Raw genomic sequence first — 25,762 nt, forward strand, 5'->3', positions numbered from 1 at the left:
AAGTTCTGTCAGTGTGTCTGACAGGACATTTCTGTATCATTGTCACATGGCAATGTCAGTCTATGCGTGAGTCTCTGGAGTGCCCGTCTTTGGTAACAGCAAATCTCTGGATGTCTATTTCTGACAACTCTGTGTCTTTGCTACAAGTGGGTGCATTTCTGGGTGTCATTCTGGGACATAACTGTTTGTGACAGCATGCCTACCAGGCAGTGTATGTTAGTCTATAACAGTGCATGTCCCTGTGTGTCTAGGAGTTTACATGAATTGGACGGTACATGTTTGTGTCTGTTTCTTACATGGTATTTTCTGTCTGTGTCTTTGGAGTGCATGTCTTTCTTCCTGGGGTGGAGAGCCTCTCTGGCTATTTTTCACATCTTTGTGCCTGAGGGTGTTAACCACCTCCCTAGCGGCCTCTACCGTCCTCTCAGTCCCCATCTCATCCAGAAGCACAGCCCCACTCCACCTCTACTCTAGCCGGCCCTCGAACCCTATCAAACACCCTCCTTTGCTGTACCTGATCCTAAACATGCTGGCTGGGCCCACAGCCAGGTCTAGCCACGTGTGGCTAGGTTAAATCCAAAAACCAAACCCGCTGCCATCAAGTGGGCTCAGACTCAAAGCAACCCCATAGGATGGAGAAGAACTGCCCCATAGGGTTTTCAAGGCTGTAGATCTTTACAGAAGCAGACTGCCACATCTTTCTCCCGCGCGGGGGGGGAGGGGTGGGGGATGCTGGGTCTGAACCGCAAACCTTTCAATTAGCCGAGCGCTTTAACCACTGCGCTACCAGGGCTCCCAAAACACCCCGCAGGCCGCCCCTCTGGGCGCGTGGGAACGCTGCCTTTGACCAGCGCGTTCCCTGATGGTGGTCGGGGGATTACCCCTCCCTGGAAGCTGGACCGGTTCTTCCCAGAGCCCCCAACTTCAGTTTCCGAGGTGGAGGCTGCCAGTCTCAGCGTGCTCAACTTGGGGGAGGAGCACCTATTGTGACTAGGTCCTAGATAGCCTTAGACTCCATCTTTAGAAGCCAGGACTGGCATTATCTCCATGCTAATTTCGAGATGGCTGCGGTAAACCAACTTCCTAAGAAAGGAGGCGGCGCTGATTTTAAGAAGTTTTTATATATGTATGAAAAACAACCCCGCGCAACCAAAACAAAAGCGGGTGCTGCAAAGGGATTCCCAGAACCGGATTCCTGTTCGCGTGCGTCCCACCTCGCCCCCCCACTCCTTTGCATGGAGGCCCCGCCCCGCGCCGGAACCAGGCTCGTATTTGCATAAAGGGGTACTTAAGCGTTGAGGGTGGTATGCAAATAGGGATTGCCTCCTATTGGCTGGGGTACAGCAGGTGCCGCGTCCGGATTGACCAAAACCAAGAGGGCGGGGCCGTCGCCCCTGGCGACTCTCCCTGGCGGCGCGTGCCCAGTCTCAGAAGCGTTGGCGCTGGCGCGCGCGGTGGATCCTAACGTTGCACGGTCTACTGGCGTGCCCGGGCCACCAGTTTCCCTCCCTTCCATCCTGGCGCCCCCTGGTCCTGGTTCCGCGGCCGCTCTGCCCCGGGCGCCCCCGCCCTGCGGACTCAGCGGACACAATCTGCGCAGCGTCTCCTCCATGTTGACCAAGCCTCTGCAGGGGCTCCCCGCGCCCCCCGTGACCTCCACGCCGCCCCCAGGTGAGCGCAGCCTCCCTTATCGCGATCAGGCAGGGCGGGTTGGAGTACCGGGGGGCGGTGCGAGGGGAGGGGGGTCGCGTCCCGGCTAGGTGCGCCGCCGCCCTGACTTCTTCACCTCGGCCGCGTAGGAGGCAAGAATCGGGAAGCATTCGAGGCGGAGTACCGACTCGGCCCCCTCCTGGGCAAGGGGGGCTTCGGCACTGTCTTCTCGGGACACCGTGTCGCAGACCGACTCCAGGTATTCACCACGAAGGTCTTGGCGTGTGTATAGTGGGTGGCGGGCTGGGGGCCGAGATGCTGGCTGATTGGGGGAGTGAGCCTGCGATGTGTGTAGTAGGCGTCATGAGAACCAAGATCCGGTTGCTGGGGGATGTCCCTGTAGGGGCGGGGGGTGGGGAGGGACTGTCCAGGTAGGTATATGGGGCTAGGTTTTAGAGCGATGATTCTGGAGGTCCAGGGAGTGAGACTAGGGAGTGGGGGATCATAAAGACACTAGGCCTGGGATCGAGGAGACGTGTGTGTGCGTGCGAAGGTGGGGAACCCAGGTATGAGATTTTCGGGATTTTGGAAGGTGTCTAGTGTGGAGTCGTGAGGACCAAGACCCTAGTACAGAGTTGATCAAAGATTTGGGGTGTCAGGAAATTCGGAACTCAGAACCTGGAAGTGAGGGGTCGTTGAAGCCTGAGAATGGAGAACCCCAGGGTTAAGGATGGTGAGAGGGGTGAACTTGGTTCTGAGGACTTGGAGGAGGGCAGAGGAGAAACCTTGGCTCATTGTGGGGTGTGGCGTGGTTGGGAACCAGAAAGACTAGGCTGCTGGTTGATGGAGAGGCACTGGAAGTGGGCAGAGAGTCGACTGGGAGGGGCCTGGGGGTCACTTGCTGGTCCCCTCACTTGGCCCTCTTCTCTAGGTGGCCATTAAAGTGATCCCCCGGAATCGTGTGCTGGGCTGGTTCCCCTTGGTGAGTATCTTTGGAGTCCTTGACCTGTAGACTCCATCTCTGAGGATGGACTCACCCTTTCTTTTCTAGGGGATGGATGATTCCCGGGGCCCTGTAACGGTGAGGACGCCACTACCAGCCCTTGTTTACACCCCTGAGCTGATATCCATCACCCCATTCTGTTCTGACTCACCCCAATTCTCCTAGAGCTCTGGATTCTCCCCTCCAACCTTTTTTTTCTCACCCACCCGCCAAACACTGCTTTGGGGGCTGCCCGCAGGGCATGCTGGTGAGGAAAGAGGGTCAGAGGTCACTGGTTGCCAAGGTGATGGTGATTGCTCTTTCCTGCCGTTAGAGCGCTAACGAACAACAGGGCAGGTCTGGGCAAGTTGTGGAGGCGGGAGCGCCTCCTGGTGGGCTCTAGGGAAACTGCGCTTGCGCAGCCCCTGGGGCTTAGAGGGAAAGGATGTGCCTGCGCTGCAGCGAGATTTGCATTACCGTGAGAAAATCTGTCTGCGTCTGTGCAAGTCAGTGGGCTGGCCGGGAGAGGGCCCCACCTCAGGCAGAAAGGCTGCCTCTAACCATCCGTGTGTCTGTACTGAGCTTTCTAGAGTGGGTGGGGTGACTTTTGTGGCCAGTGAGATTTATGGCTTTCACTGAGACCGACTGTATGCCTCAGGCTTTGGGTTCATCATAAAAGCTTACCGTGTTCCAAGTTCCACTGAGCACTTTTCATTCAACACTGTTCTAGGTGCTTGTTGACAGTGACAAAATATCACACGATGACATTTATTGAGTTCTTGCTTTGTGCTAGGTCCTTTGCAATTAATTAATTTCAGCTACTTAACAAATGCACTATTCTAGGCACCTGGCAAAATATATTTATTGAGAATTTTTGTGTTAGGTCCTTTTCTACTAATTTCTTTTACTTGTTAACAAATATTTATTAAGCCCTACCCTGTTACTGGAGTCCTGGTGGCACAGTGGTTAAGAGAGCTTGGCTGCTAACCAAAAGTTTGAATTCACCAGCTGGTCCTTGGAAACCCTATGGGGCAGTTCTACTCTGTCCTGTAGGGTCGCTGAATCAGAATCGACTCGACAGCAATGGATTTGGTTTTTGGTATACTCTTACTACCAGAGTCCCTGGGTGGTGCAAATGTTTAATGTGCTCGGTAACCAAAAGTTTGGTGGTTTGAGTCTACCCAGAGGCACCTCAGAAGAAAGTCCTGGCGATCTACTTCCAAAAAATCAGCCATCGAAAACCCTATGGAACACAATTCTACTCAGACACACATGGGGGGTCGCCTGTAGTTGGAATCGACTTGATAGCAACTAGTTATGGTTACCCTGTTACCAGGCACTGTTGTAGTGCTTGAGATAGGTCAGTGAACTAAACAAACGATTACACTATAATAATGTTTATCAAGCGTTTACTCCATGTCAGACCGTATGCTTTAAAGTGTTTTCATCTGTTTAACAAACATTTATTGTGCACCTACTGTGTGCAAAGCTACTGTTCCAATCTTTTGGGATATGTCAGTGAACAAAACAGATAAAATATATTACATAATGGTTTTTATTAAGTGTTTCCTCTGCTGAAGGCCTTTTTGCTAAGAACCACTTTCATTCTTCAACTATTTATTAAGCTCCTACTACGTGCCTGATGTGTGTAGGCTCTTTGCTTTCACCCTCTCAATGGCTCTGTGAGTTTGAGCCCTTAAGATGATGAAACTGAGGAAGTGGGCTGTTAAAGGCCCCACAGGCGGCTGAGGAGCTATGGTTTGAGTCCACATGAGAAGTCAACCTCAGAGCCACTGCCCTGACATATATCTTCTTGCTTCTCTCCCTGTTTGCTCCCTCCAGACAGACTTGGCTACATGCCCACTCGAGGTAGCACTGCTATGGAAGGTGGGTGCAGGTGGCGGGCACCCTGGTGTGATTCGCCTGCTTGACTGGTTTGAGACACCAGAGGGCGTCATGCTGGTCCTCGAGCGGCCTTTGCCTGCTCAGGATCTCTTTGACTACATCACAGAGCAGGGCCCACTGGGTGAGGGCCGAAGCCGCTGCCTCTTTGCCCAGGTAGTGGCAGCTGTTCAGCACTGCCATGCCTGTGGAGTTGTCCACCGTGACATCAAGGATGAAAACATCCTGATGGACCTCCGCCGGGGTTGCGTCAAACTCATTGATTTTGGGTCTGGCGCCCTGCTTCATGATGAACCCTACACTGACTTTGATGGTAAGATTTGCCTAAATCTCACTGGGGGAATTTTTTTACCTTTATTGTTACGATCTCTTGACCTTGACTCCAATGCTGGAGTGACCTATAACCCTTGACTCATATTGTACCTTTATAAAGTTCTTGATTTCTAATGTTGGGGACTCTCAAACCTTGCCCTCTGATAAAGTCCATCTTCTGACAATGTCCTGACCTTGTTATGGGCTCTTATTCTGGTGAGGGGACCTTGCTATTCTGAATGCACTCTTATTCTGATGAAAGTACCCTATTATTACCTTAAGTGCATTTATTATTGTGATAGGACCCTATTATATTTAAAGTGCTCCTTTTCTGGTAAGGGGGCCCTGCTCCTATAATGAATGCTCTTTAATTCTGGTGAGGGGACTGTACTTCCTGGGGAGAGTGGTATAGGAGAAGGGCATTATCAGAGAGTGGTCTAACCCTCAGCTTGCATGCAGGGACAAGGGTATACAGCCCCCCAGAGTGGATCTCTCGACACCAGTACCACGCGCTCCCAGCCACCGTCTGGTCACTGGGTGTTCTCCTCTATGACATGGTGTGTGGGGACATTCCCTTCGAGAGGGACCAGGAGATTCTGAAGGCTGAGCTCCACTTCCCTGACCATGTCTCTCCAGGTGAGGCCCTCACTGGCCCTAGCCCAGCAAACTCCATCCCTCCCAGGGACTGGTGTCCCCCTTACTGACTGCTAATCTCCCTTGTGCTTCTGCCCTGCAGACTGTTGTGCCCTAATTCGCCGGTGCCTGGCTCCCAAGCCCTCTGCCCGGCCCTCACTGGAGGAGATCCTGCTGGACCCCTGGATGCAGACACCAGCCGAGGATGTACCCCTCAGCACCCCCAAAGGAGACCCCAGCCCCTTAACCTGGTCCCTGCTACCCTAAGCCTATCCAGGCCCTCACTGGCTGGAATAGCCATCCCATGGCCATGCTACCATGCTACAGAGATAGTTGGACATCTGTTGACCTGGTTTTACAGGTCATTAAAAATCCAGTATTACTAGGGGAATCTATAGTGTTACTACAGGGGTTGGGGATCAGGGGTCAGAGGACATACCAGTCTGCCCAGTCCCCATTACAGTCCTGCTAAGGAGCCTTCCTCAGAGAACCTATGGTCTCTTTTTCTGGAGGGGGGACTTCCTTGCTTCTCGTTTTGCTAGGGATGTTTATTTGGTTGATGTTAACTTCCATTCTAAGCCCCAGGACTTTTATTCTGACGAGTTGCAACCCCTACACTGGCACCTCCTACTATCAGCACATACACTTAGTTCAGATGCCCTTACTTGGGCAAGGGTGCTTTCCTTCAGATACCCCAGCAGCTCATATTTTGACAAGGGGACCCTTTCCCTTAGTCTAAGGTCCCATATTTGGTCAAGCTGCCTGCCTACCTCAGCCCAGCTTTGCTTATTCTGGGGGAGGCAATGCCCTACTGTTATCCCAGGGCTCTATGGTTTTTTTTTTTGTTTGGTTGGGTTTTTTTTGGTGAGGGGATCCACTGTGGGGTTTTTTTGTGTGTGTGTGTTTGTGTGAGGGGATCCACTGTTATCCCAAGTGCTCTTATTCTGGGGAGGAAAACCCTACTTCCATGACTTGGGAAGGAATGGGGAGATACGCAACATCAGAGACTAGAATGGGGCAGATGGTTTTGGGGGGGGGATGTGAAGGGGGAAATAAGTTTTGTTACCTGTTCTGGGGCCCTCCTTTCCAACTTTTGCAGATTCTTGCTGCCTAGGAGCCAGGATTGTCCAGATTAAAAAAAAAAAGTAAAATACACATGTATTGGGGGTAGGGAAGTTCCACGTGTGCTCTCTCCCTTCCCCCCCTGCCTGGATTTAAAAAGCCATGTGTGGAGGCCCACTATTTAATAAACATAATAGAATCAGAAGTGACTGCCTATTCATAGATCCAGCAAGGCATTTATAGAATGTTTACTGTAGGCTGAGCCAAGAGGGAGATTAGATGGACATCTCCTCTTTGAAGAAGCCTCAGTCTTGGAAACCCTGGTGGTGTAGTGGTTAAGTGCTGCAGCTGCTAACCAAAAGGTTGGCAATTTGAATCCACCAGGCGCTTCTTGGAAACTCTATGGGGCAGTTCTACTCTGTCCTATAGAGTCACTATGAGTCGGAATCGACTCGATGGCATTGGGTTTGGTTGTTTTCAGTCTTGTACCTAAAGAATTTGTATGGGTTTATTGAAGCAGCACTGCAAAGAAAAGCTATTTCCCCCCTAGCACTTACGTAGCTGTTAAGTATTTGCAGAAGTGCTCCATTGGAGATAATTGGGAGACATAAAAGATGCTTCTCCCTTTACTTCCCCTTACCTGCTCATCCTCTCATCTCTACTTCCTCAACTCTTGACTTAACGTGCCCTGCACTATTTTATCTTGGCTTCACTTGTCCTGACCTCAGCTGTCCCCTCCTGCCCTGCTTTCAAATGCTATCTACTCTGCGAGCCTCTTTGTCTGCTGGCGTACCTGCCCTGCCCTTTCCTGCTTGCCCCTTACCGGCTGACTTAGCCGCTGCCATCTCACTTTTCCATCCTCAACGGTGGTTCACCTGTCCTCCCCTCTTCTTTCAGCCTCAATTCTGTGCTTTCCTAGTTGTATGTTCTCAATTGTTCTACTTTTATATGCTAGCTTGCCTACTTGACCCTCACCCGCTTATACTCCTCAATTCTCATTTCCCTCTCTCATTGCCGGCGGCTCCCCTAGGGGGCGGGAGCCTAGCTGGGAGAGAGGAAAATGAAATTTCAGTCCAGCTGGGAAGGACCCAGGAGTTTCTGATACAGAAAGGGAAGTGCCAATAAAGAGCCAAGATAGATGTTTAAAGTGGGGGGAGGGGACAGACCCAATGCTACTGAACCAATGAGAGGAAGGGAAAGGATGTGCGGGTGATAAATGGAAAGCGGGATCAAAGAGGTGGGGGAACAAGAAGAGGGCGGGTCTAATGGTGGAATGGACCAATAAAGATTTGCAAAGTCGGTGTGAGGACGAATTGGCCGTATCCTCAGTCTCCCGGTCCCGATGGAATTTGGAAATCCCCAGGATGCCCTCATATTCAGCCTTAAGGAGCAGGCGAAGAAAACCACCACTCTAGCGTTTTTTTAGCGTACCCTGCACTTCCCCTCTTCAAGCCGGAGACCCGGAAGCGGAAGTGACGGACAAGGAAGTGACCTGCTGTTGCCCTGGGGACAGGCCGGGCAGATGCCAACATGGCAGCGGTTGGGGCTGGCAGCTCAACTGCGGCACCCGGGCCAGGGGTGGTCTCCGCGGGGGCGTTGGAGCCTGGGACCACGAGTGCGGGTGAGACGGGCTGTGGCCGAACAGTCCGCAGTAGGGGAGGGTCGGATCGCTGGGGGGCGGGATGGTTCCTCGCTGGAGCAAGAGGGAGCATCCCGTATAGACTGATCTACGTCTGTGGGGGAGGACGGAATGGACCATTGTGAGTGTGTTGAGGCAAAGCAGAGACCATTCTGAGGGTGCTTGGGGGTCCGTCCGCATATGCAGGGTAGAAACTGCTCTGAGTGCGAAGAGTATTTTTGGGAGGCAAAGACATTCTGAGTGTGTGTGAAGTTCCTTTCCTATAAAAGGAAGAGACTATTCCGAGGGTGGGGGGGTTCGTCCTTACTGAATGGAAGGACCGTTCTGAAGGGTGTGGTTACTTCCTTAAAAAGGGACAAGGACCATTGTGAGTTTGGGTGGGGCAGGGCCTTCGTTATATGAGTAGGGGGTCCGTTTTGACAGAGGGACGTCCTTCATTATAGGGGGAGAAGACCATTTTTGAGGGAGGGTTCCCTTCCTAATGGAGGTTGAGTTCATTGTATGTTGGGGTGGGAGGGTCCTTCCGTATATGGTGGAGAAAGAATGTTCTGAGAGTGCCAGGTCCTTCTTTATAGTGGGGAGAGTTCCATCGTGAGTGTGGGTAGAACAAGGAATAATTCCTTGTCGGGGATGGGGGTGAATGTTGTTGTTGTGAATGGGGGTGGGAAGAAACGATGGGACCACGTGGAGTATAGGGAAATGTTTCCCTATCTGGTTGAGGGAACCAGACTATTGTCAGTAGGGTAACCATTTATTATATGGTGGTTCAAACCTTGGGACAGTGGGGGAATCACTTATTATATTTGTTAGACCCTTCTGGGTCAAGAGGAGTCAGTTGTCATAGGAGGGAGGGGTTGGAGAGACCATTCTGAGTGTGGGGAGGATCATTCCGTATGGGGTGTACACCATTCTGAGTGTGAGGGAATCGAATCATTTCTTAGGTGGGAGAAAGACCATTACTTAGGGGGTACATTCCTTATACAGTGGTCTCATTCCTTGTATTAGGGTATCATTCTTTACATGAGACAATCCTTCATTAAATACAAGTATAATTTCATATAAATCTTCTGTTTTCTCACCCCTAAATTGGGAATCCTCATAGTTCCTTTGGAATTCAGAGTGATACAGGGGTCCATTGAGGTAATCCATATAGATCCCTTAACCCAGTGACAGGCATATAAAAAAAAAAAAAGAATGTAGTTGTTGGTATTCTATCTGAGGGAGAGTTACTTCTCACTCAGGAGAGGGAGGGGGGGGTCGAGGTGGGTGTCCAGGTTCTGCTCAGCCACCAGATACCTCAGTAAGCATTCCAGAAATGGGCTGAACTGGGTGTGGCCCTTTCTGGCTCTTGCCTGTGTCTGAGGCAGTGGAAGGGGGAGGGTCAGGCCCTCATTGGGTCAGCGTGGAACAGGCAGAGGGTGAAAGTATTTGTGGCTAGGAGAATCCTGGTTGAGAAAGAAGAAAGGGGCAGGTGGTTGTGTGGCTACACCTCAGCAGCTTCTGACCCTCTCCTTTCCCCTTTCTCCTTCTGTTCCCACAGCTCACCGGCGCCTCAAGTACATATCCCTAGCTGTGCTGGTGGTCCAGAATGCCTCCCTCATCCTCAGCATCCGCTATGCCCGCACATTGCCTGGGGACCGCTTCTTTGCCACCACCGCTGTGGTTATGGCTGAAGTGCTCAAAGGCCTCACCTGCTTGCTGCTGCTCTTCGCACAGAAGAGGGGTACGAGTGGGGGGACGGGAGTGGTGCTGCACTGGGGTTGGCAGGAGGGACTCTGTACATATGTGAGTGCTCACATGGAAGGTCTGTTGGGGGAGTATCTGTGTCTGTGAAAATGCCTGGGGAGTAAGTGCAGCTAAGCTTTTTCTTCCCCACCCCTCCAGCTATAAGTAGCTGCATCTTTACTTTTATACTCCTGAGACTCTGGGAGCCGGTCTGTGTGGGTTGTAGGAGTGAGACAGTCTATGCCCATAAGAAGCCCACAGGATAGCGGGGGACTCGTACCTGGTGATTTATTTACTTTTAACTTTTTATTATGGAGAATTTCAATTGCATGCAAAATTGGGGAGAATAGTAGAATATCCATGTACGTATCACCCAGATTCAATGATTGTCCACTCCTGGACACTACCATTCAACAGCATCAGTGATTATCCACTCACTGCCAATCTATGTCTGTTTTCCCCTTGCCCCTTATTATTTTGAAGTAAATAACTATAATAACTAAGTTCTCCCTCAAAAAATTAATAATTCAAATATTAACAATGAAATAATCAAATATCCAATTAGTGTTAAAATTTATAAATGTTTTTAAACGTCATTAAAAAGTTTTTAAAATTTTTAATCAGGTTCGAATAAGAGCAGTGTTCTGTTGACATGTCCTTTAAATCTCTGTTAATCTTTAGGTTCCCCTTCAACTTTTTTTTTTCCCCTCTGATGCAATTAATTTGTTGAAGCAATCAGATCATTTGTCCTGCAGACTTTGGGTAGTTTGGATTTTGCTGATTGACACCCTGTGGTATCATTTAACATGTTGTGTCCTCTATATTTCCTAAAAATTGGAGTTGAGTTTATCTACTAATTTAAATACCTCCTTGAAGGGCTTCTACTTAAAAATGTTCTCCAGTTGTTTCTCTTTAAAGGGATTGCATATGAAAGGAGAGAGCTGAATTATTTGGCTGTGCCCTAGGCATTTACATTGAAGAATACATTCCTATCCACTCATTAACTCCAGGTCCCTGGGATACAGCAGTTTAGAAACCTACCTTTCATTTCTTCATTGGTTCAGTAGATACTTAGGAGTAGACGTTATATGTCAGGCTCTCCACTGGCTGTGGAGATACACATGTTAGTAATGCAGACATGAATCTTGCCCTCATAGGGCTGATATTTTAGATGGTTAGAAAAAATAGCTACAGACTTAATCATAGGCCAAACCCCAAAAGATTTTTTTTTTTTCTGAAATAGTTTGATAGTAAAATCTGGCCTGATCTGGTGTGGGGCTTTTTGTATATTTGTGTTCTTTATTTGCCCTATTTGCTGTAAGTATTCATACATTTCATTGCAGAAATATGAATGTCTTGATTATGGTGTTTAGTCCCAGACCCTGTTGGGTGTGTTATGTAATACATCATGTACATGTATCATGTTACCTTCCTAACAGCTGGAAAACTTTGAATACCAAAACCCATCTGGGCCCAGAGGTTCTTGGTAAGGGATTCTAGACCAGTAATTACTCCAAGGCTTAGTGTCAGGAAGGACAAGCACAGGGTTTTGTGAACAAGCAGCAGCAGGAGTTCCTGGAATAACCTTAAACGGTGGTTGCACAGGTCTTCCCTGAGGAGCGACCCTCAGTTGAGACTTAAAGATGAAGTGGCAAAAACATAGGGCAAGCTTTGTAAAGACCCTGAATGTGTGTGTTCGAGGATTATTATATAGTAAATGATTCTCATTTATGCATTGGAGCAGGTCCCAACTGGACTCTCCCCTTAATGCTGAAACCTGCATTCTCCATGTGTCAGGGGCAACTTCTTGGTGTGTCTAGAGCCGATGGCAAGATGCAGTTGAATGGCAGCTTACAGGCCAGTAAGGAGCAAGGATAAGTCTAGCTAAAACCCCTCCTCTGTTTATGTTAAAACAGTCTTCCATCCACACTCCTAGAGCTTCTACTTCATATGTTCCTATTTAATGATTATTTCATTGTATAAACTTGTATTGAGGACTTTCCCTGAATGGGACTCTATGACAGGGAGGTAGACTCCAAGATGAGTGAAATATGATCTATGATTATTAGCCACTCATGGTATTCTGGATGATTCTTTTGTGTCCAATTAACTGAGTATTAGAAATGCCTACTGGGGACGTGGTTGTGCTGTAGGGAAAACAGAGCACAGGATTTATTCCTGCCCTTGGGGGTCACGGTCTGGTGGGGAAGACATAGGGACCAGGCCTGGATCTAGCCTTTAGGGCATCCCCATCTTTGTAGTTGGTGCTAAAAAGTCCCTACTCCACTCCCCCCCCCCGCCTCCCGCCCAGGTAACCTGAAGCACCTGGTTCTCTTCCTTCACGAGGCTGTCCTTGTGCAGTATGTGGACACACTCAAGCTCGCAGTGCCCTCTCTCATCTATACCTTGCAGAATAACCTCCAATATGTTGCTATTTCCAACCTACCAGCTGCCACTTTCCAGGTGAGCCCCAAGCCTAGCATGGCCCCAGGGGAACTGCCTGGTTTTGGGGATATGGGATGTGGTGGGAGGACTGCAGAAAGCAGGGGCTGTGTCACCTTCGGAATGTCCTTGGAACTCCCTCAACCCCAGATTCCTCATCAGTGAAGATTGGGAAGGGAAATGGTAATACTACTCACTGGGCTGCTGGGATGATGACAAAAAAAAAAAAAAAAAAAGTACCTGTGAAGAGCCCTTGGTTGGCAATAAGCTTTAAGCTATTTTTGGGCAGCCTTGTGAAGTGCTTAAAGATCCTGAATTCTGGGGCCAGGCTGCCTTGGTTCAAATCCCACCTCTACCACTTTCCAGCTGTGTGAATTTTCCAGCTGTGTGATATTGGGCAAGTCACCTTTCTGTGCCTTAATTTTCTCATCTTTAAAATAGAGGGTTATTAACAGTGCCCGGAGCCCTGGTGGTACAGTGGTTAAGAGATCAGTTGCTAACCAGAAGGTCGGCAGTTTGAATCCACTGGCTGCTCCTTGGAATCAGGAGGGGGCAGTTCGCTTTGAGTCGGAATTGACTTGACAGTAATAGTAACAGTGCACACCTCATATGGTTGTGAGAATTAAAAGAACTATTTCATGTAAAGTGCTTAGACTCACACCTGGCACATAGTTAAGTGCTATGTAAATATTTGCTAATGTTATTGCTGTATGGTTGGTTAATATGTAATCAACACCATTTATCAAGACCCCTCTCTCACAAAGCGCACTATTTATTCATTATCTATACTGTGTGAAGTGTTTTACATACATCAGTCCTACCTGACAGATGATGATGCCAGGGCTCTGACGGGGCAAATGCTTTGTCCCTAGTCACACAGCTAGGAAGTAGTGGGGTTGGGATGTGGATTTGGGTGTGCCCAGGGACGTCCTGGCATAGCCATCCTGTTGTGTACTTTCTGGGAGTCAGTCAGCGGCCAGTGGCTGGGATTGTTGCTATTTTTATTGTCTTCTACCCCCACCCTGTCCCTCCATTATGCCTGGAGGCCCACAGTAGGTGCTGTCCCCCATGGGCTCACATTGGGATCAGGGTCAGGGTCAGCCCTCAGTGCCTTCCACATGCCACTCGCAGGTGACGTACCAGCTGAAGATCCTGACCACGGCACTGTTCTCCGTGCTTATGCTGAACCGCAGCCTTTCACGGCTGCAGTGGGCCTCCCTGCTGCTTCTCTTCACTGGTGTCGCCATTGTCCAGGCGCAGCAAGCTGGTGGTGGGAGCCCACGGCCACTGGATCAGAACCCTGGGGTAGGCCTTGCAGCTGTGGTAGCCTCCTGTCTCTCCTCAGGCTTCGCAGGTGTCTACTTTGAGAAGATCCTCAAAGGCAGCTCAGGCTCCGTGTGGCTGCGCAACCTGCAGCTCGGCCTCTTCGGCACAGCACTGGGCCTGGTGGGGCTCTGGTGGGCTGAGGGTACCGCTGTGGCCCACCGCGGCTTCTTTTTTGGGTACACGCCTGCTGTCTGGGGCGTAGTGCTCAACCAGGCCTTTGGTGGGCTCCTGGTGGCTGTTGTTGTCAAGTATGCCGACAACATTCTCAAGGGCTTTGCCACCTCCCTGTCCATAGTACTGTCCACAGTTGCCTCCATTCGCCTCTTTGGTTTCCATGTGGACCCGTTATTCGCCCTTGGTGCCGGGCTCGTCATCGGTGCCGTCTACCTCTACAGCCTTCCCCGAGGTACAGCCAAAGCCATAGCTTCCGTCTCCGGGCCCTGCATGCACCAGCAGCCTCCGGGGCAGCCACCACCGCCGCAGCTGTCTTCCCACCGTGGAGACCTCATCACGGAGCCCTTTCTGCCAAAGTCAGTGCTGGTGAAGTGAGGGCTGGCAGTGGTGGAGGGGGGAGATACAGAGGGAACTGGGGTGGAGGGCGTTGGGCATCTTAAGGTCTCAAGTCTCTGCTGGGGCCTGGCTCTTCTGGGGCTGGAAGGCAGTCTTTTCTCCCAGGTCATTGAGACGTCGGGGATGTGGCATGGGACTAGGGCTAGGCATCACATCACCCTTCCTGGTAGGCTTGCCCCCTTTTTCCTGGAGGGGTTTTTAGAACTGCTGCCTCTGCCCCAGTCCAACCCCTTTGGGGACAGGGTTGGGGATGTCATTCAAAGCTTTTTTTGTCTGCCTCCCTCTGCTGGTGTTGTCCTCTCTCACATCTGGGAGTCCCAGCCATTCCTCCTCTTTAAGAACAAATTGGACAGAAACCTACTGCTCTCTAGTAAATCACTAATGCCTACCTATGGGGTTCAGTTTCCCATGGTTTGAGGCCTTCTCTCCTCCCTCACAACCACACTGGATCATGTTAGTAGGTTGGTCTTCTGTGTGGCCTTGGGGCTGCTTCTCTGACCGAGACCCTTGAAACTGGGCTTCTTGTGAATGCCCAGGAAGAGGAAAGAGCAATTATTCATGGCTGCTGAAATTTTCACATCAGCCTCTTCTGGGGGAGGGTGCCATAGGGGCTGTTTTTTTTTAGTGTTTTTTTTTTTTCTTTTTTGATCAACAATATAATCAGATAATTAATGATCCAGGGTAGAGGAAGAGGGTAAGGGGGCCCTTGCTGCCAGTGGCTGAATCGCATTCAATCTAAGACACTGTCAGCTGCCGGATGCAGTTATTTTCTGATATCCGGAGAAGAAAATTAGAGCTGTCAACCACACTTTTGATACCCTATTGGCTGTATGATGCACCCTTATTGTGTGTGTGTGTGTGTGTGTGTGTGTGTGTGTGTGTGTGTGTGTGTGTGTGTGTGTGTGTGTGTGTGTGTGTGTGTGTATGGGGGGGTCTTAGAATTGATGAAATGTGGAACCTGCCCCCTGCATTCCCCAAAGCTTATTAACCTCTTAACTGTATGCCAGTGTGTGCACGCACGCGTGTGTGTGCGCGCACGCGCGCCTGGGAGATGCCTGGGTTCTTTGCTGTTTGTAAATAGAGCTATTGGATCTTTATTTTTGATTAATTTGTTCTGATTTTTTGGTTTGTTTTCTAAGGAACTGTAATGAACAAATGTCAGGATACACAATGCCAAATAAAGATGTTGTATTTATTTAGTCCACGTGCAGCTTTCTGATCCAGGGACCCGCACTCTCCGCGTAGGCGCTGTTACTAACCCAGGGGTGTCAGCCTCACTGCTGTTGCCCTTCGCTTGCTCAGGAAACCCACCTGCCAGCCCATCCCAGCTTTCTGTGTTTTTCTTTCCTTCCCATTCCCACCACAGGTTGCTCACCAAGGTGAAGGGTTCGTAGCTGCTGGGATTGAAGACGTTGGCCTGGTCTCATTCTCCTTTCTTGCCCTGGCCCAGCTGGGGCCAAACTCTGATCAGTATTAGGGATGGGGTGAGGTAGACACCAAACTCCCTGTCTCCACCAACCTCTGCCCCTAAGCAGAGCTGGCATGACTAACTTTTCTCTTGTTATGAGGATATGGAGAGGCACTTTCTCAGCCTCCAGCCCTGCCATCCTCATGTCCTTGCCACCCCCATGCTATTTCTTAGGTGAGTTTTGCAAATAAAATGTGTTTTGCATCTTGCTGGCTTGGCTTGGGAAGCCTCAAGAGACAGAGGGAAGGAAGCACTCAGGCCTCAGAGGCATGATCCACAGAAAAGCTTTTATTAAAAACCCCAGAGCCGGGGCTGTGAGGGCGAAGGTTCAGTCCTGCTGCTTGGTTCGGGAGGCCTCAGCATTGGCCCGGAGCACAGCCCCTGGGGATGGGTATGGGCGCTGCTGGAAGAGGGGCCCGGCTGCGGTTGTGTCTGCACCTGTCTTGGCCTCGTTCCGCTTGGGGAGCCCTGTTGACCACGTGCCCCTGGGGGTGATAGAGGGTCAGGGGTGGAAATGTGGGATGTGGTGCCCCCTCCGCCACCAACCCTGATTGATAAATAGGGGAAAGGAGATAGGAGGAAAGGGATGGTGTCCACTGGTGCAGTGAGAGTCATGAGGGGAAAAAAAAGGGCTCATGAGGGGTTGTCACTTACCGGGGTGCATCCGAGTATGAGCTGGGGTCCATGGGATCTAACTCTTCATCCTTTCGGCTTGCCACTGTGGAAGTAAGTGGGAGGGTGAGGGCTTTAATCCAGGTATGAGGAACCCTTGATTACTGAACATCTCCCCACCCCCCAGCCAGCAGTAAAAAATGGAACACTTGGCTGCCATGGGCTGTAGCACCCTTATCCTGTGCTCATGCTTATCCCAGGCCCCAGCTCCAGGCACTTGCAAACATGAGTAGGTGCCTCAAATTCTGCACCATAGGCATCTTGCTGCACCCTAGTCCCAGCCCTGCTCAGCTTACCCTTCTTGCTCTTGGGATAGGGAGCCAGCTCCTCCCGGCGGTGGTGACGCCGTTCTTTGGCCTCTTCTCGGTCTGCCTTGTCATACCCGCGGTCCCGGTCCCGATCTCTGTCCCGCTCTCTCTCTCTGTCAACCTTGTCATAGCCACGCTCTCGGTCTCTGTCCAACTTGTCCTGGCCTCGGTCTGACTTGTCATGGCTCCGGTCTGACTTATCGTGGCCTCGGTCCGACTTGTCATGACCCCGGTCCAACTTTTCGTGGTTCCGGTCAGTCTTCTCCTCAGCATCTGGGGACATGAAAGCCTTGAAGTGACCTTCCTCCTACCCCAGGCCCAGCAGCCTTTGCTTTCAATAACTTCTCTTGCTTGGTGCTGGGCCTATCTGGTCTCGCCTTGATCCACTATAATTTACCTGACCCCTTTCTGAAAACTGCTAGAATTGCTCCAGGCACCCTTGGATCTGCCAACTCACCTACATTACTGCTCCTGAGCTTCTTGGCAGACTTGGTAACGACAGAGTTGGGGTCATGTGGGGAGAGCCAGGACACGAGGTCTGTGTCCACATTCCAGTAGTAAGGGAGCCCGCTGTGGGGCAATAGGAGCAAGGGAGGGAGGGAGGGGAAGAGTGTCAGTACAGATGTCCTCTCCTTTGTCTCCCCAATCTCTGCCCATACCTGCCCCTGTCAGGACTCCACAAGGAGGACCCCCAGATCTCGTCCCTTGTGTCTCCTATAAACCCCAAGGCCAAGGATAGCACAGGAAGGGTAAGGGTACAAGTTATTCCCCCTTACCCCCCCCCCAGGTCCCCAGACTCACCAGGAAGGGTCAAACACCTTGTACCAGCTTGGTGGCAGGCCTTCCAGCCGGGTGGCCTCATAGTCCACAGGATCATCATCATAGTCCTCAGCAATGATCTCTTCCTCTGGCTCTAGCAGGACAAGGTGGGGGGTAACAGTTAAGGGGAATTCTCATCCTGTCTCAAGGCCTGGAGGGACACATATGCTCACATTTATGCACTTGGCCAGTCACAAACCACACACGGAAGGCACATGCCCATGTGTATGCCAGGAAGCAGATAAAAATACTGCTTGCAAAATTCAAATATCTGAATATCAAAAAAAAATATCCAAATCTATTGTTTCTGGGTTCCAATGGTAAGTCATACTGTTCTCTGAACCTATCTGATTTCTGAATTTGGACAGGGATTCATCAAAAAAACTTATCCATATCTATTCAGTGCCTGAGTTCAGATAGTATGTGACGCTGTGTTATCCAAATCTATTTGAATAAAATGAGTTCGACAGCAAGGGGTTTTTCTGAAAATCTCTTCAGCTCTCAAGCTTGGCAAATACAGGATTTTTGATCCCTGTATCTTGAATAGCAAGGGATTTATCCAAACATTGTTCTGAAGCCATTCAGTTCCTGAGTGGCAAGGTGTAGTATTGGCAAAGGGCCTGACACATAGGCCTGCAATAGATGTCAGTTAATAGAATAAAAAGGGTGTATACTATCAGCTCAGTGCCTGGCCCTCAATAGGCCTATAACAGATTTCAGCTATGGATATAATTAACAATGAAATGTATATGTCAGCAAGAGCATAGCACCTGTCAAATAGTATGTCCAAAATAGTTGTCAGCTCTTGTCATTAGTATTGTTATTCAGATGTATGTCATCAGGACAAGACCTGATTCTCAATATGCTTAAAATTATATCAAGGATCATTATCAGTATTATTAACCATAAGGTCTATGCCTGGCACAGAGTAGACCTATAGTTAATGTAAATTTCAATATGATGAGCAATAAGAAGTATTTTTCAGTGCCTGGCACACCGTAGGCCAAAATTAATGCCAGCTTTCAATATTATTAACAATAAAGTATAAATATTAACAGCAGCAGCACAGTAGGCCTAAATGATAAGATTCTTGCTATCCCTTATTTTATACTGTGAACAGTAATGTGTATGCCAGGCACTTACAAAACAAAACAAAATAAACAAACCCATTGCCATCGAGTGGATTCCAACTCATAGCAACCCTACAGGACAAGGAAGAACTGCCCCATAGGGTTTCCAGGGCTGTAAATCTTTATGGAAGCAGACTGCCACATCTTTCTCCCAAGGAGCAGCTGGTGGATTCGAACCACCGACCTTTCAATTAGCAGCAAAGTACTTAACCACTGTGCCACGAGGGCTCCACCAGGCACTTAAACCCAAAAAACCCACTGCCATCAAGTGGAGTCCGATTCATAGCGACCCTACAGGACAGAGCAGAACTGCCCCATGGGGTTTCCAAAGAGCAGCTGGTGGATTAGAACTGTTGACCTTTTGGTTAGCTGCCAAGCTCTTAACCACTGTACCACCAGGGCTCCTTAGGCCCAAAATACATGTTACTTACTGATAAGGTGAATAATACAGGTATATATTATCAGTATAGTGGCTGGCACAACAGTAGGCCTGAAGTTCATGTTACCTATCAGTATTGTGAACAACAAAGTATCAACATCAACACTGTATTTGGCACACAGGAGACTGCAGGAGATGTCAGTTATCCTTACTATTAGATACTTTGTTATCACCCCATGGAACCTGGAATGCAATAAACCAAAACAGGCATCAGCTGTCACTATTATTAAGGCGGCTAAAATATCTATCCCCCTTGGCACATAGTAGGAGTGGATGTCAGGAATCCATATTATTAACAATAAAACGCCTTTCATCCCACTGCTTGGCTCACAGTAGGCTCATACTAGGTATCGAGTGTCAATATCAACAACAAAGTGCCTGTCAAGCTTGGCACATGGTGGGCTCATCTGCTCTTAGCTCTCACCAGGCTCCAGATGTTTGAGGATGCCTCTCTTGGCCAAGCGGGTCTGCAGCGCCACGGGCAATGGCATAGCGGGTAGCAGACGAACCTAGAGGCAGACGGACTAAAAATCAGATCAGATGAGAATTAGAATCCAGACCCTGTAACCAAGCGCCTCCCCCCAAGCATATACTCATCTGACCCCCACCTCCCCATCTGCAGTAGTTGGGCAGACGAAACCTACGCGCTAAAAGGTGGAGGAGATAAGTGGCAATATCACCAAACTCTCATCCACCCTCTAGTGCTCGCGTCCCTAGTTCCTCTTCCAGGCCCAGGCTCCGCCCAGCGCCAAAGGAGTCAAGCGTGTCTCCCCCGCGCCCCAGAAATGGGCTCACCCAACGTCCCCCAAAGACTGCCGGGTGGGAGGAACCAAAGCGCTGAAATGGGGGATCAAAGTGCAGAACCTCCTCCAGCTCCAAAAGAATGCGTCCACCCTGGTGTTACCAATACAGTCTCGCGGGCAGTGGAAGGCTGTCAGACAGGCCGCCTCCCTCTCGCCGCCGCTATGATCACCGGAACCACGCGACTAGCTCCTCCCAAAGCACAGACGGAGGCCTTTTCTCCCCGAGCCTTTAAGTAACTGGGAGACGCTCGGAGGCTGCGGAGAACAGATGACGCAACCGAGGTGGCCAATGAGAGTGTGCCTTTGGACTTACGTGTGGTGAAGCGACTCAACTCTTGTCTTGGAATAGGTGGAAAGCTCGCGCGCCTGTGTGCGTTTGCACTGGGGGCGTGGCTCGGCCGGATCTGGCCTGACTGCGCGGCCGAACGCCGGCGCCATGGAGGAGTACGCTCGGGAGCCTTGGTATGGTGATGGGCACAGGCATAGGGACTGTTGCTGCGGGGCCGTAGCCGACCGTGGGATGCGGGCGGGAGAGGCACCGGCCACGCAGCTCCACCTCACAGACTCTGGAGACTTAGAAACTTATCTCTTTCCGCTTCCCCGCTTGGTTCCGCCCACCCAGACTTGGTTAAGAGGAGCAGCAACTGTGCGCCTGGAGGACGTGCGGTACAGGACGAACCACTTCCCGTTGCCCCTGACTTTGTATTTCCCAGCACCTCTTTGTTAACGAAAAGTGACACGCTGGTCGAATCCATTCAGCCGGGGCGGGGGGGTGGTGGTGCGACACCAAGCAGAAATCTGCAGGGTTACACGTGTGGTTTTCCCCAGGTCTCTTTAGGTAATGGAGGGCGGGGCCTGAATGAGCCTATTGTTGGCAAGGAGGGAGTGCTGGATCCTCCCCACCGTCTGCTCTTGGGTTTTTCTAATCGTGCTTGATTAAATGGTTAAATGGGGGGAAGGGGGCGGGGCTCGATTGGACACGCCCATTGTTGGAGAAGGGAGTGCGACTTACCTGCTTTAATAACAGTACTAGCTAGCCAACACTCCTATAGCACATATTTAAATGTCCCAAATCTTTGCATGTATCATTTCATTTTTGGTAAAGCAATTGACTGATTCCTTAAGAGGAAGGAAGGAAGGGGGCAGGTAGGGCGAAGAAAGACGTTGGCAAGAGTCTCTGCGTTAGGGCATAGGGGAGGGCTCACGTTAACCTCTTCCTCCCTTTCCCTCTTGCAGCCCATGGCGCATTGTGGATGATTGCGGTGGAGCCTTCACCATGGGTGTCATCGGTGGTGGAGTCTTCCAGGCCATCAAAGGCTTCCGCAATGCCCCTGTTGTAAGCCCTGGCCTTGCCTGGGTGGTGTGGGGGTTGGCTCACCAGCCCACATGGATACTGCTCGGAAAACTGCATGTAGCTGCTAGTCACATGCACTTTTTCATCCTGATACCTGCTCACCTATTATGTGCCAGGCCTGGCTTCCAGATATAGGGTCTTGGGGGAACTGCAGATGTGGCCTCTGTCCCCCATACCCCCAACTGGGGCTCCTCTGTGGAAATGTTGTCTTGTCAAAACAGTCATCATCAAATCCTAGATGTGTGTACAAAGCCAGACAAATTTTACGTGGAGGGAGATTCTACGTCAGAAGCCTGGCTAGGGGAAGGTGATAGAAGTTTAACTGACAGAGCGAAGGACAGCGCCAAAGTTGAGAAAATCTTTTTAACACAGTCAATTACCTTCTTTCCCTGACAACAACCCCCGACCCCAGGAGATCTAATCAAATGTCACGGCTTTAAATGCTATCCATTTGCCAAGGTCTGTGCAATTTATGTATCTAGCTCTGTCTCTCCCCTCAACTCTAGACCCACATACCCAACTGCCTGCTTGACATTGCTACTTAGATCACTAATCTTAAACTCAACAAGTCAAAACTGAGCTCCCGATTCCTTCCCAGACCTAATCTCATCCGTCAACATCATCTCGGGGAATTATAATTCCCTCTTTCTAGTTGTTTAGGCCAAAAACCTTGGAGTCATTCTTGACGCCTCTTTTTCCCTCACAGCCCATCATGCATCTAATCCATAAGCAAAACCTGTGTAGTCAGCCTCCAAAACATGTATTCCCAAATCAGCAACTTCTCACCACCTCTGCTGCCACCATTCTGGCCTGAGTCCCCATGATTGCTGTAGCCTTCTCACTCATCTCTCAGCTTCTGCCTTTACCCCCTTAGAACCTGTCCTTAACACATCAGCCAGAAGGGTCCCTTAAAAAGGGAAATTAGATCCTCGTCCCACCTTATAATTCTCTAATAGCTTCCTGTTACTCTTAAAAGCTAAACTCCTTACCATGCCTTACAAATCTAACTGCCTACCTTTCATAGCCCATCTTCTACCACTCTCCTCCTTGCCCACTCTGCTTCACCCTCTGTGACCTCCTTGCTCTTCCTCCAACACCCCAGTCTCATGCCTGCCTCACAGCCTTTGAACTTGCTGTCACCTTAGTCTGGAACACTTTCCCAGATCTTTGCCCAAGTTTCCTTCTCATCAGCAAGGTCAAGCACAAATGCCCCCTCCTTAAAGAGGCTTTTTGTGACCACTGAGCCACTATCATCTATCTTCATCCTGTTCCCTCTAGAGTGCTTATTGCCGTCTGGAACTGTTTTGTTTATTGGTTTGTATCCTTACTCAATATTGACTATTCCACTATAACATGAACTTTGAAAGGGCAGGGACCAGGTCTCCCTTGCTCACTGTTGTATCCCTGCATATAGCATGGTGCCTGGCACATAGTAGGTGCTCGATAATCATTTATTGCATGAATGAATGAATGAATTAGAATTTCTCAACCCAGCTCTGAAAGCAGTCATGTTGGGGTGTTCCCCAGCCTCCTAGTTCTTGGCTGCTCCATATCTCTGCCCTGATACCCATAACGGGTCTCCCATCCCCATTCCTCCTTTAAAAGCCAGAAATCCTATCTGCCAGTGGCCTTACCCCTGCCCTGATTCCCCCCCTCCTCACTTTCCCCCAGGGAATTCAGCACCGGTTGAGAGGTAGCATCAGCGCTGTGAGGATTCGAGCCCCCCAGATTGGAGGTGAGAGGCTTCAGGAGACATGAGATATGATGGCAAAGTTGGTGGGAGAGAGGGTTGCCCCTTTGGGTCTAGATATCATGTTGGTGCCCAGATTCCAGCCCCAACTCTGCCTGGGATTTCTTGGGGGGAGAGGGAGAGAGAGACTTGCTGTCGTCGAGTCAATTCCAACTCATAGTGACCCTGTAGGACAGAGTAGAACTGCCCCATAAAGTTTCCAAGGAGTGCCTGGTGGATTTGAACTGCCAACGTTTTGGTTAGCAGCCGTAGCACTTAACTGCTATGCCACCAGGGTTTCCTGGGGTGGGGGGAGGTGACATTTCCCAACAATTTAGTAGAGGGGCGAGAGTGTGGGTTCTGGAGTTTAAATCCAGGCCCTGGCTCTTTCCTGCTGTGCGACCTTGGTCTAGTGGCTTAACCTCTCTGAACTTCTTTAACATGGGATGATCATAACAGTAACCACCTCAGTACTTTTGTAATTTATGGGTCAAACATTTACAGAGTATATATGAAGTTATTAAGATCGCTGTACTAAGCACTTTAATATTAACTAATTTAATATTTCATTATTAACTTTATTAATAATCTAACAATTAATATTAATTTAATATTAACTAATTAAAAATTTTAGAAGTCAAATAACGTACGGTACCAAGAATAGGACCTGACACACAGTAAGCCCTCAGTCAACATTTTAACTATCATTTTCATTACCTGGCTTTTCTAACCTGTGCCCTTCTCCCTGGTGGTGCAGTGGTTAAGAGTTCAGCTGCTAACTGAAAGGCCTGTCGTTTGAACCCACCAGTGGCTCTGTGGGAGAAAGATGGCAGTCTGCTTCCGTAAAGATGCACAGCCTTGGAAACCCTATGGGGCAGTTCTACTTTCTCCTGTAGGGTTGCTATGAGTCGGAATGGACTCAGTGGCAAAAGATTGGTTTAGTTAGTCCTCCCTGAAAGCAAGATCACCGTTCCAACTGTGTGGTGGTTACAAAGATCAAAGTTGCATTGTTAAAAAAACATACAAAAGATGGATCTGCTTGTAAACATTTTTCAACTCACTGTAAAGTATTGGCACTGGGTTTTTTAATAAAGCATTGGTGGCCATTGTGGATGGCTTGAAATGGGAGCTACCACAGGACGGGAACAGACGAGGAGTATGTCCTGGGAGTTTCCCATCCACCTCTGTTTCTGAATTTTTCTCCCCATTCTTGGGCAGAGCATTCGGGCTTTGGAAGTCCCCAGACCCAGGTACGTGGAGTCTCGGGAGTTCCCAGAAACACTAGGCCTTGGTCTCCCTTTAGGTAGCTTTGCAGTGTGGGGTGGCCTGTTCTCCACAATTGACTGTGGCTTGGTGCGGATGCGGGGCAAGGAGGACCCCTGGAATTCTATCACCAGTGGAGCACTGACTGGTGCTGTGCTGGCAGCCCGCAGTGAGTACCCCTGGCCCCTGGCCCCAGCCCCTTCTTCCCTGTTCTGCCTGCCCCCATCGCAGTCTTTCTGCTCCCTTCACTCCTCCAGGTGGCCCACTGGCCATGGTGGGCTCGGCGATGATGGGGGGTATCCTGTTGGCACTCATCGAGGGTGTCGGCATCCTCCTCACTCGCTACACTGCCCAGCAGTTCCGAAATGGTGAGTACCTGGCAGACATTGGCCAGGGAGGGGTGGCAAATGCTCCACCTAGCCTTCTCTGCTCGCTCTTACCTGATTCTCCCCTCCCCAGCACCCCCATTCCTGGAGGACCCCAGCCAGCTGCCCCCCAAGGAGGGTGCCCCGGCCCCAGGCTATCCCAGCTATCAGCAGTATCACTGAGGAAGTGACCGCCTAACACCGCTGCCACCGTGGGAGCCCCTCCTCGGTTCCCTCCCCCATGACCTACCTCGAAGGGAGGGCTGGCTCCCAGTTGGCCCCAGGGCCCTCTCTGCTCCTTTGTCCCAGGGTGGGTATGGGGCACCCCAGCTGCCCTGATGGATGGGTCCCCTTTTTCTCTCTCAGGGCACTGCAGTCCCACTCTCACATGTAACAAGTTCTCACCCCAGACCCTTTGTGTGGTGCCCTGAAGAGTATTTAAAGCCAGTTTTGAAATGCTTATTTATGTACTCCTTAGGGTTTTTGTTTAGTGGGTTTGAACCACCCATAGAACCCTTCCTCAGATAAGGCACAGAGCGGTAGGACTTGAACTCCCACAGAGAATGGGCTCTAGTAAATTGTTGCCTGATTAGTGCTGTGCTCTGGAGCAGCCGAGCCAATGAAGCATACTCCAAGCCAGAAAGAGTGAGAAAGTTTATTTAGGAAGTGATACTACTAGGGACCCGACAGTAACACAGACTGTCTCTATGGAGTTCCAAAAAGCAATTTTACATTAGAGCTTATATAGAATTTTTACAAGGGTTAGAAGTGTCTTTGTAGCCAGTAGATGGCATGGCCAGAGGAGTTATTCATTACAAGGTAGTGACAAGAGACTCTTTATCAGATTAAAAGAGATACATGCCAGACATTTCCTTATCAGGCTAAAGATATACATGTGAAGACATCTGGGCTCTAATCTCCATGCTGGGGGGGTCTTAAGTCACAGGTGGCTGGACAGAACAAGACAAACTTATTTGCATCAGACCAAAACAAAGAACAAAGTCATTAGCAAAGGTATGCAAAGGAGGAGGCAGGCAGAGGAAGGAGAAAAATCTATAGGTTCATCATGATGTTAGTTATGTCAAGGTCTCAGTCGCCCATTTTGAAAAGGAGAAAACATACTGCGGAGTATTAGGGTCACAAAATGTCTGTGGGATGAATAAGCAAGA

General features: G+C 49.9%; 4 protein-coding genes across 10 annotated transcripts; 3 read left to right on the forward strand and 1 right to left on the reverse strand.

Annotated features, from left to right (window-relative positions):
* The first annotated feature begins 1,348 nt into the window (after nucleotides 1-1,348).
* Nucleotides 1,349-6,630, forward strand: PIM2 (Pim-2 proto-oncogene, serine/threonine kinase). The gene is made up of 6 exons (XM_049872845.1): nucleotides 1,349-1,671; nucleotides 1,800-1,909; nucleotides 2,582-2,632; nucleotides 4,475-4,847; nucleotides 5,306-5,482; nucleotides 5,583-6,630. Exons 1-6 carry the CDS (start codon nucleotides 1,611-1,613, stop codon nucleotides 5,744-5,746), a joined length of 936 nt encoding a protein of 311 aa, XP_049728802.1. The 5' UTR covers nucleotides 1,349-1,610; the 3' UTR covers nucleotides 5,747-6,630.
* Nucleotides 6,631-7,801: 1,171 nt separating this feature from the next.
* On the forward strand, nucleotides 7,802-15,927 carry SLC35A2 (solute carrier family 35 member A2). 2 transcript variants are annotated; one of them, XM_049872195.1, is made up of 5 exons: nucleotides 7,802-8,162; nucleotides 9,721-9,903; nucleotides 12,217-12,368; nucleotides 14,069-14,203; nucleotides 15,610-15,927. In XM_049872195.1, the coding sequence occupies exons 1-5, from the start codon at nucleotides 8,072-8,074 to the stop codon at nucleotides 15,718-15,720; spliced, it is 672 nt and encodes a 223-aa protein (XP_049728152.1). In that variant the 5' UTR covers nucleotides 7,802-8,071; the 3' UTR covers nucleotides 15,721-15,927. The 2 variants fall into 2 exon arrangements, with proteins under 2 accessions (XP_049728152.1, XP_049728151.1); XM_049872194.1 differs by having other exon boundaries at nucleotides 7,808-8,162; nucleotides 13,479-14,203; nucleotides 15,610-15,727.
* A 57-nt stretch (nucleotides 15,928-15,984) lies between these two features.
* PQBP1 (polyglutamine binding protein 1) lies at nucleotides 15,985-20,086 on the reverse strand. Of its 5 annotated transcripts, none has more exons than XM_049872201.1 (7): nucleotides 19,984-20,086; nucleotides 19,504-19,603; nucleotides 17,493-17,604; nucleotides 17,149-17,261; nucleotides 16,680-16,964; nucleotides 16,366-16,429; nucleotides 15,985-16,196 (listed from the first exon to the last, which is right to left on the reverse strand). In XM_049872201.1, the coding sequence occupies exons 2-7, from the start codon at nucleotides 19,568-19,570 to the stop codon at nucleotides 16,040-16,042; spliced, it is 798 nt and encodes a 265-aa protein (XP_049728158.1). In that variant the 5' UTR covers nucleotides 19,571-19,603; nucleotides 19,984-20,086; the 3' UTR covers nucleotides 15,985-16,039. The 5 variants fall into 5 exon arrangements, with proteins under 5 accessions (XP_049728158.1, XP_049728157.1, XP_049728153.1 ...); XM_049872200.1 differs by having other exon boundaries at nucleotides 19,504-19,588; nucleotides 19,875-20,059; XM_049872196.1 differs by having other exon boundaries at nucleotides 19,875-20,057.
* A 59-nt stretch (nucleotides 20,087-20,145) lies between these two features.
* TIMM17B (translocase of inner mitochondrial membrane 17B) lies at nucleotides 20,146-25,055 on the forward strand. 2 transcript variants are annotated; one of them, XM_049872204.1, is made up of 6 exons: nucleotides 20,155-20,344; nucleotides 21,119-21,218; nucleotides 22,908-22,971; nucleotides 24,269-24,397; nucleotides 24,486-24,596; nucleotides 24,688-25,055. In XM_049872204.1, the coding sequence occupies exons 1-6, from the start codon at nucleotides 20,319-20,321 to the stop codon at nucleotides 24,774-24,776; spliced, it is 519 nt and encodes a 172-aa protein (XP_049728161.1). In that variant the 5' UTR covers nucleotides 20,155-20,318; the 3' UTR covers nucleotides 24,777-25,055. The 2 variants fall into 2 exon arrangements, with proteins under 2 accessions (XP_049728160.1, XP_049728161.1); XM_049872203.1 differs by having other exon boundaries at nucleotides 20,146-20,344; nucleotides 24,269-24,596.
* The last annotated feature ends 707 nt before the right edge of the window (nucleotides 25,056-25,762 follow it).

Source organism: Elephas maximus, chromosome X, assembly GCF_024166365.1.
Source record: "Elephas maximus indicus isolate mEleMax1 chromosome X, mEleMax1 primary haplotype, whole genome shotgun sequence".
In the NCBI taxonomy this organism is placed as follows: Eukaryota; Metazoa; Chordata; class Mammalia; order Proboscidea; family Elephantidae; genus Elephas; species Elephas maximus.

Excerpts from the sequence above, each read along its gene's own strand:
- SLC35A2 (XM_049872194.1), top strand. The coding sequence starts at position 8,072 with ATGGCAGCGGTTGGGGCTGGCAGCTCAACTGCGGCACCCGGGCCAGGG. Across the intron at positions 9,904-12,216 it reads GCTCTTCGCACAGAAGAGGG|GTAACCTGAAGCACCTGGTT; the intron begins GTACGAGTGGGG and ends CCTCCCGCCCAG. Across the intron at positions 14,204-15,609 it reads ACGGAGCCCTTTCTGCCAAA|GTTGCTCACCAAGGTGAAGG; the intron begins GTCAGTGCTGGT and ends TTCCCACCACAG.
- PIM2 (XM_049872845.1), top strand. The coding sequence starts at position 1,611 with ATGTTGACCAAGCCTCTGCAGGGGCTCCCCGCGCCCCCCGTGACCTCC. Across the intron at positions 2,633-4,474 it reads TGCTGGGCTGGTTCCCCTTG|ACAGACTTGGCTACATGCCC; the intron begins GTGAGTATCTTT and ends TGCTCCCTCCAG. Across the intron at positions 4,848-5,305 it reads ACCCTACACTGACTTTGATG|GGACAAGGGTATACAGCCCC; the intron begins GTAAGATTTGCC and ends GCTTGCATGCAG.
- PQBP1 (XM_049872201.1), bottom strand. The coding sequence starts at position 19,570 with ATGCCATTGCCCGTGGCGCTGCAGACCCGCTTGGCCAAGAGAGGCATC. Across the intron at positions 17,605-19,503 it reads CCTCAAACATCTGGAGCCTG|AGCCAGAGGAAGAGATCATT; the intron begins GTGAGAGCTAAG and ends TTGTCCTGCTAG. Across the intron at positions 16,965-17,148 it reads GCTCAGGAGCAGTAATGTAG|ATGCTGAGGAGAAGACTGAC; the intron begins GTGAGTTGGCAG and ends TCATGTCCCCAG.
- TIMM17B (XM_049872203.1), top strand. The coding sequence starts at position 20,319 with ATGGAGGAGTACGCTCGGGAGCCTTG. Across the intron at positions 20,345-21,118 it reads GAGTACGCTCGGGAGCCTTG|CCCATGGCGCATTGTGGATG; the intron begins GTATGGTGATGG and ends TCCCTCTTGCAG. Across the intron at positions 24,597-24,687 it reads TGCCCAGCAGTTCCGAAATG|CACCCCCATTCCTGGAGGAC; the intron begins GTGAGTACCTGG and ends TCCCCTCCCCAG.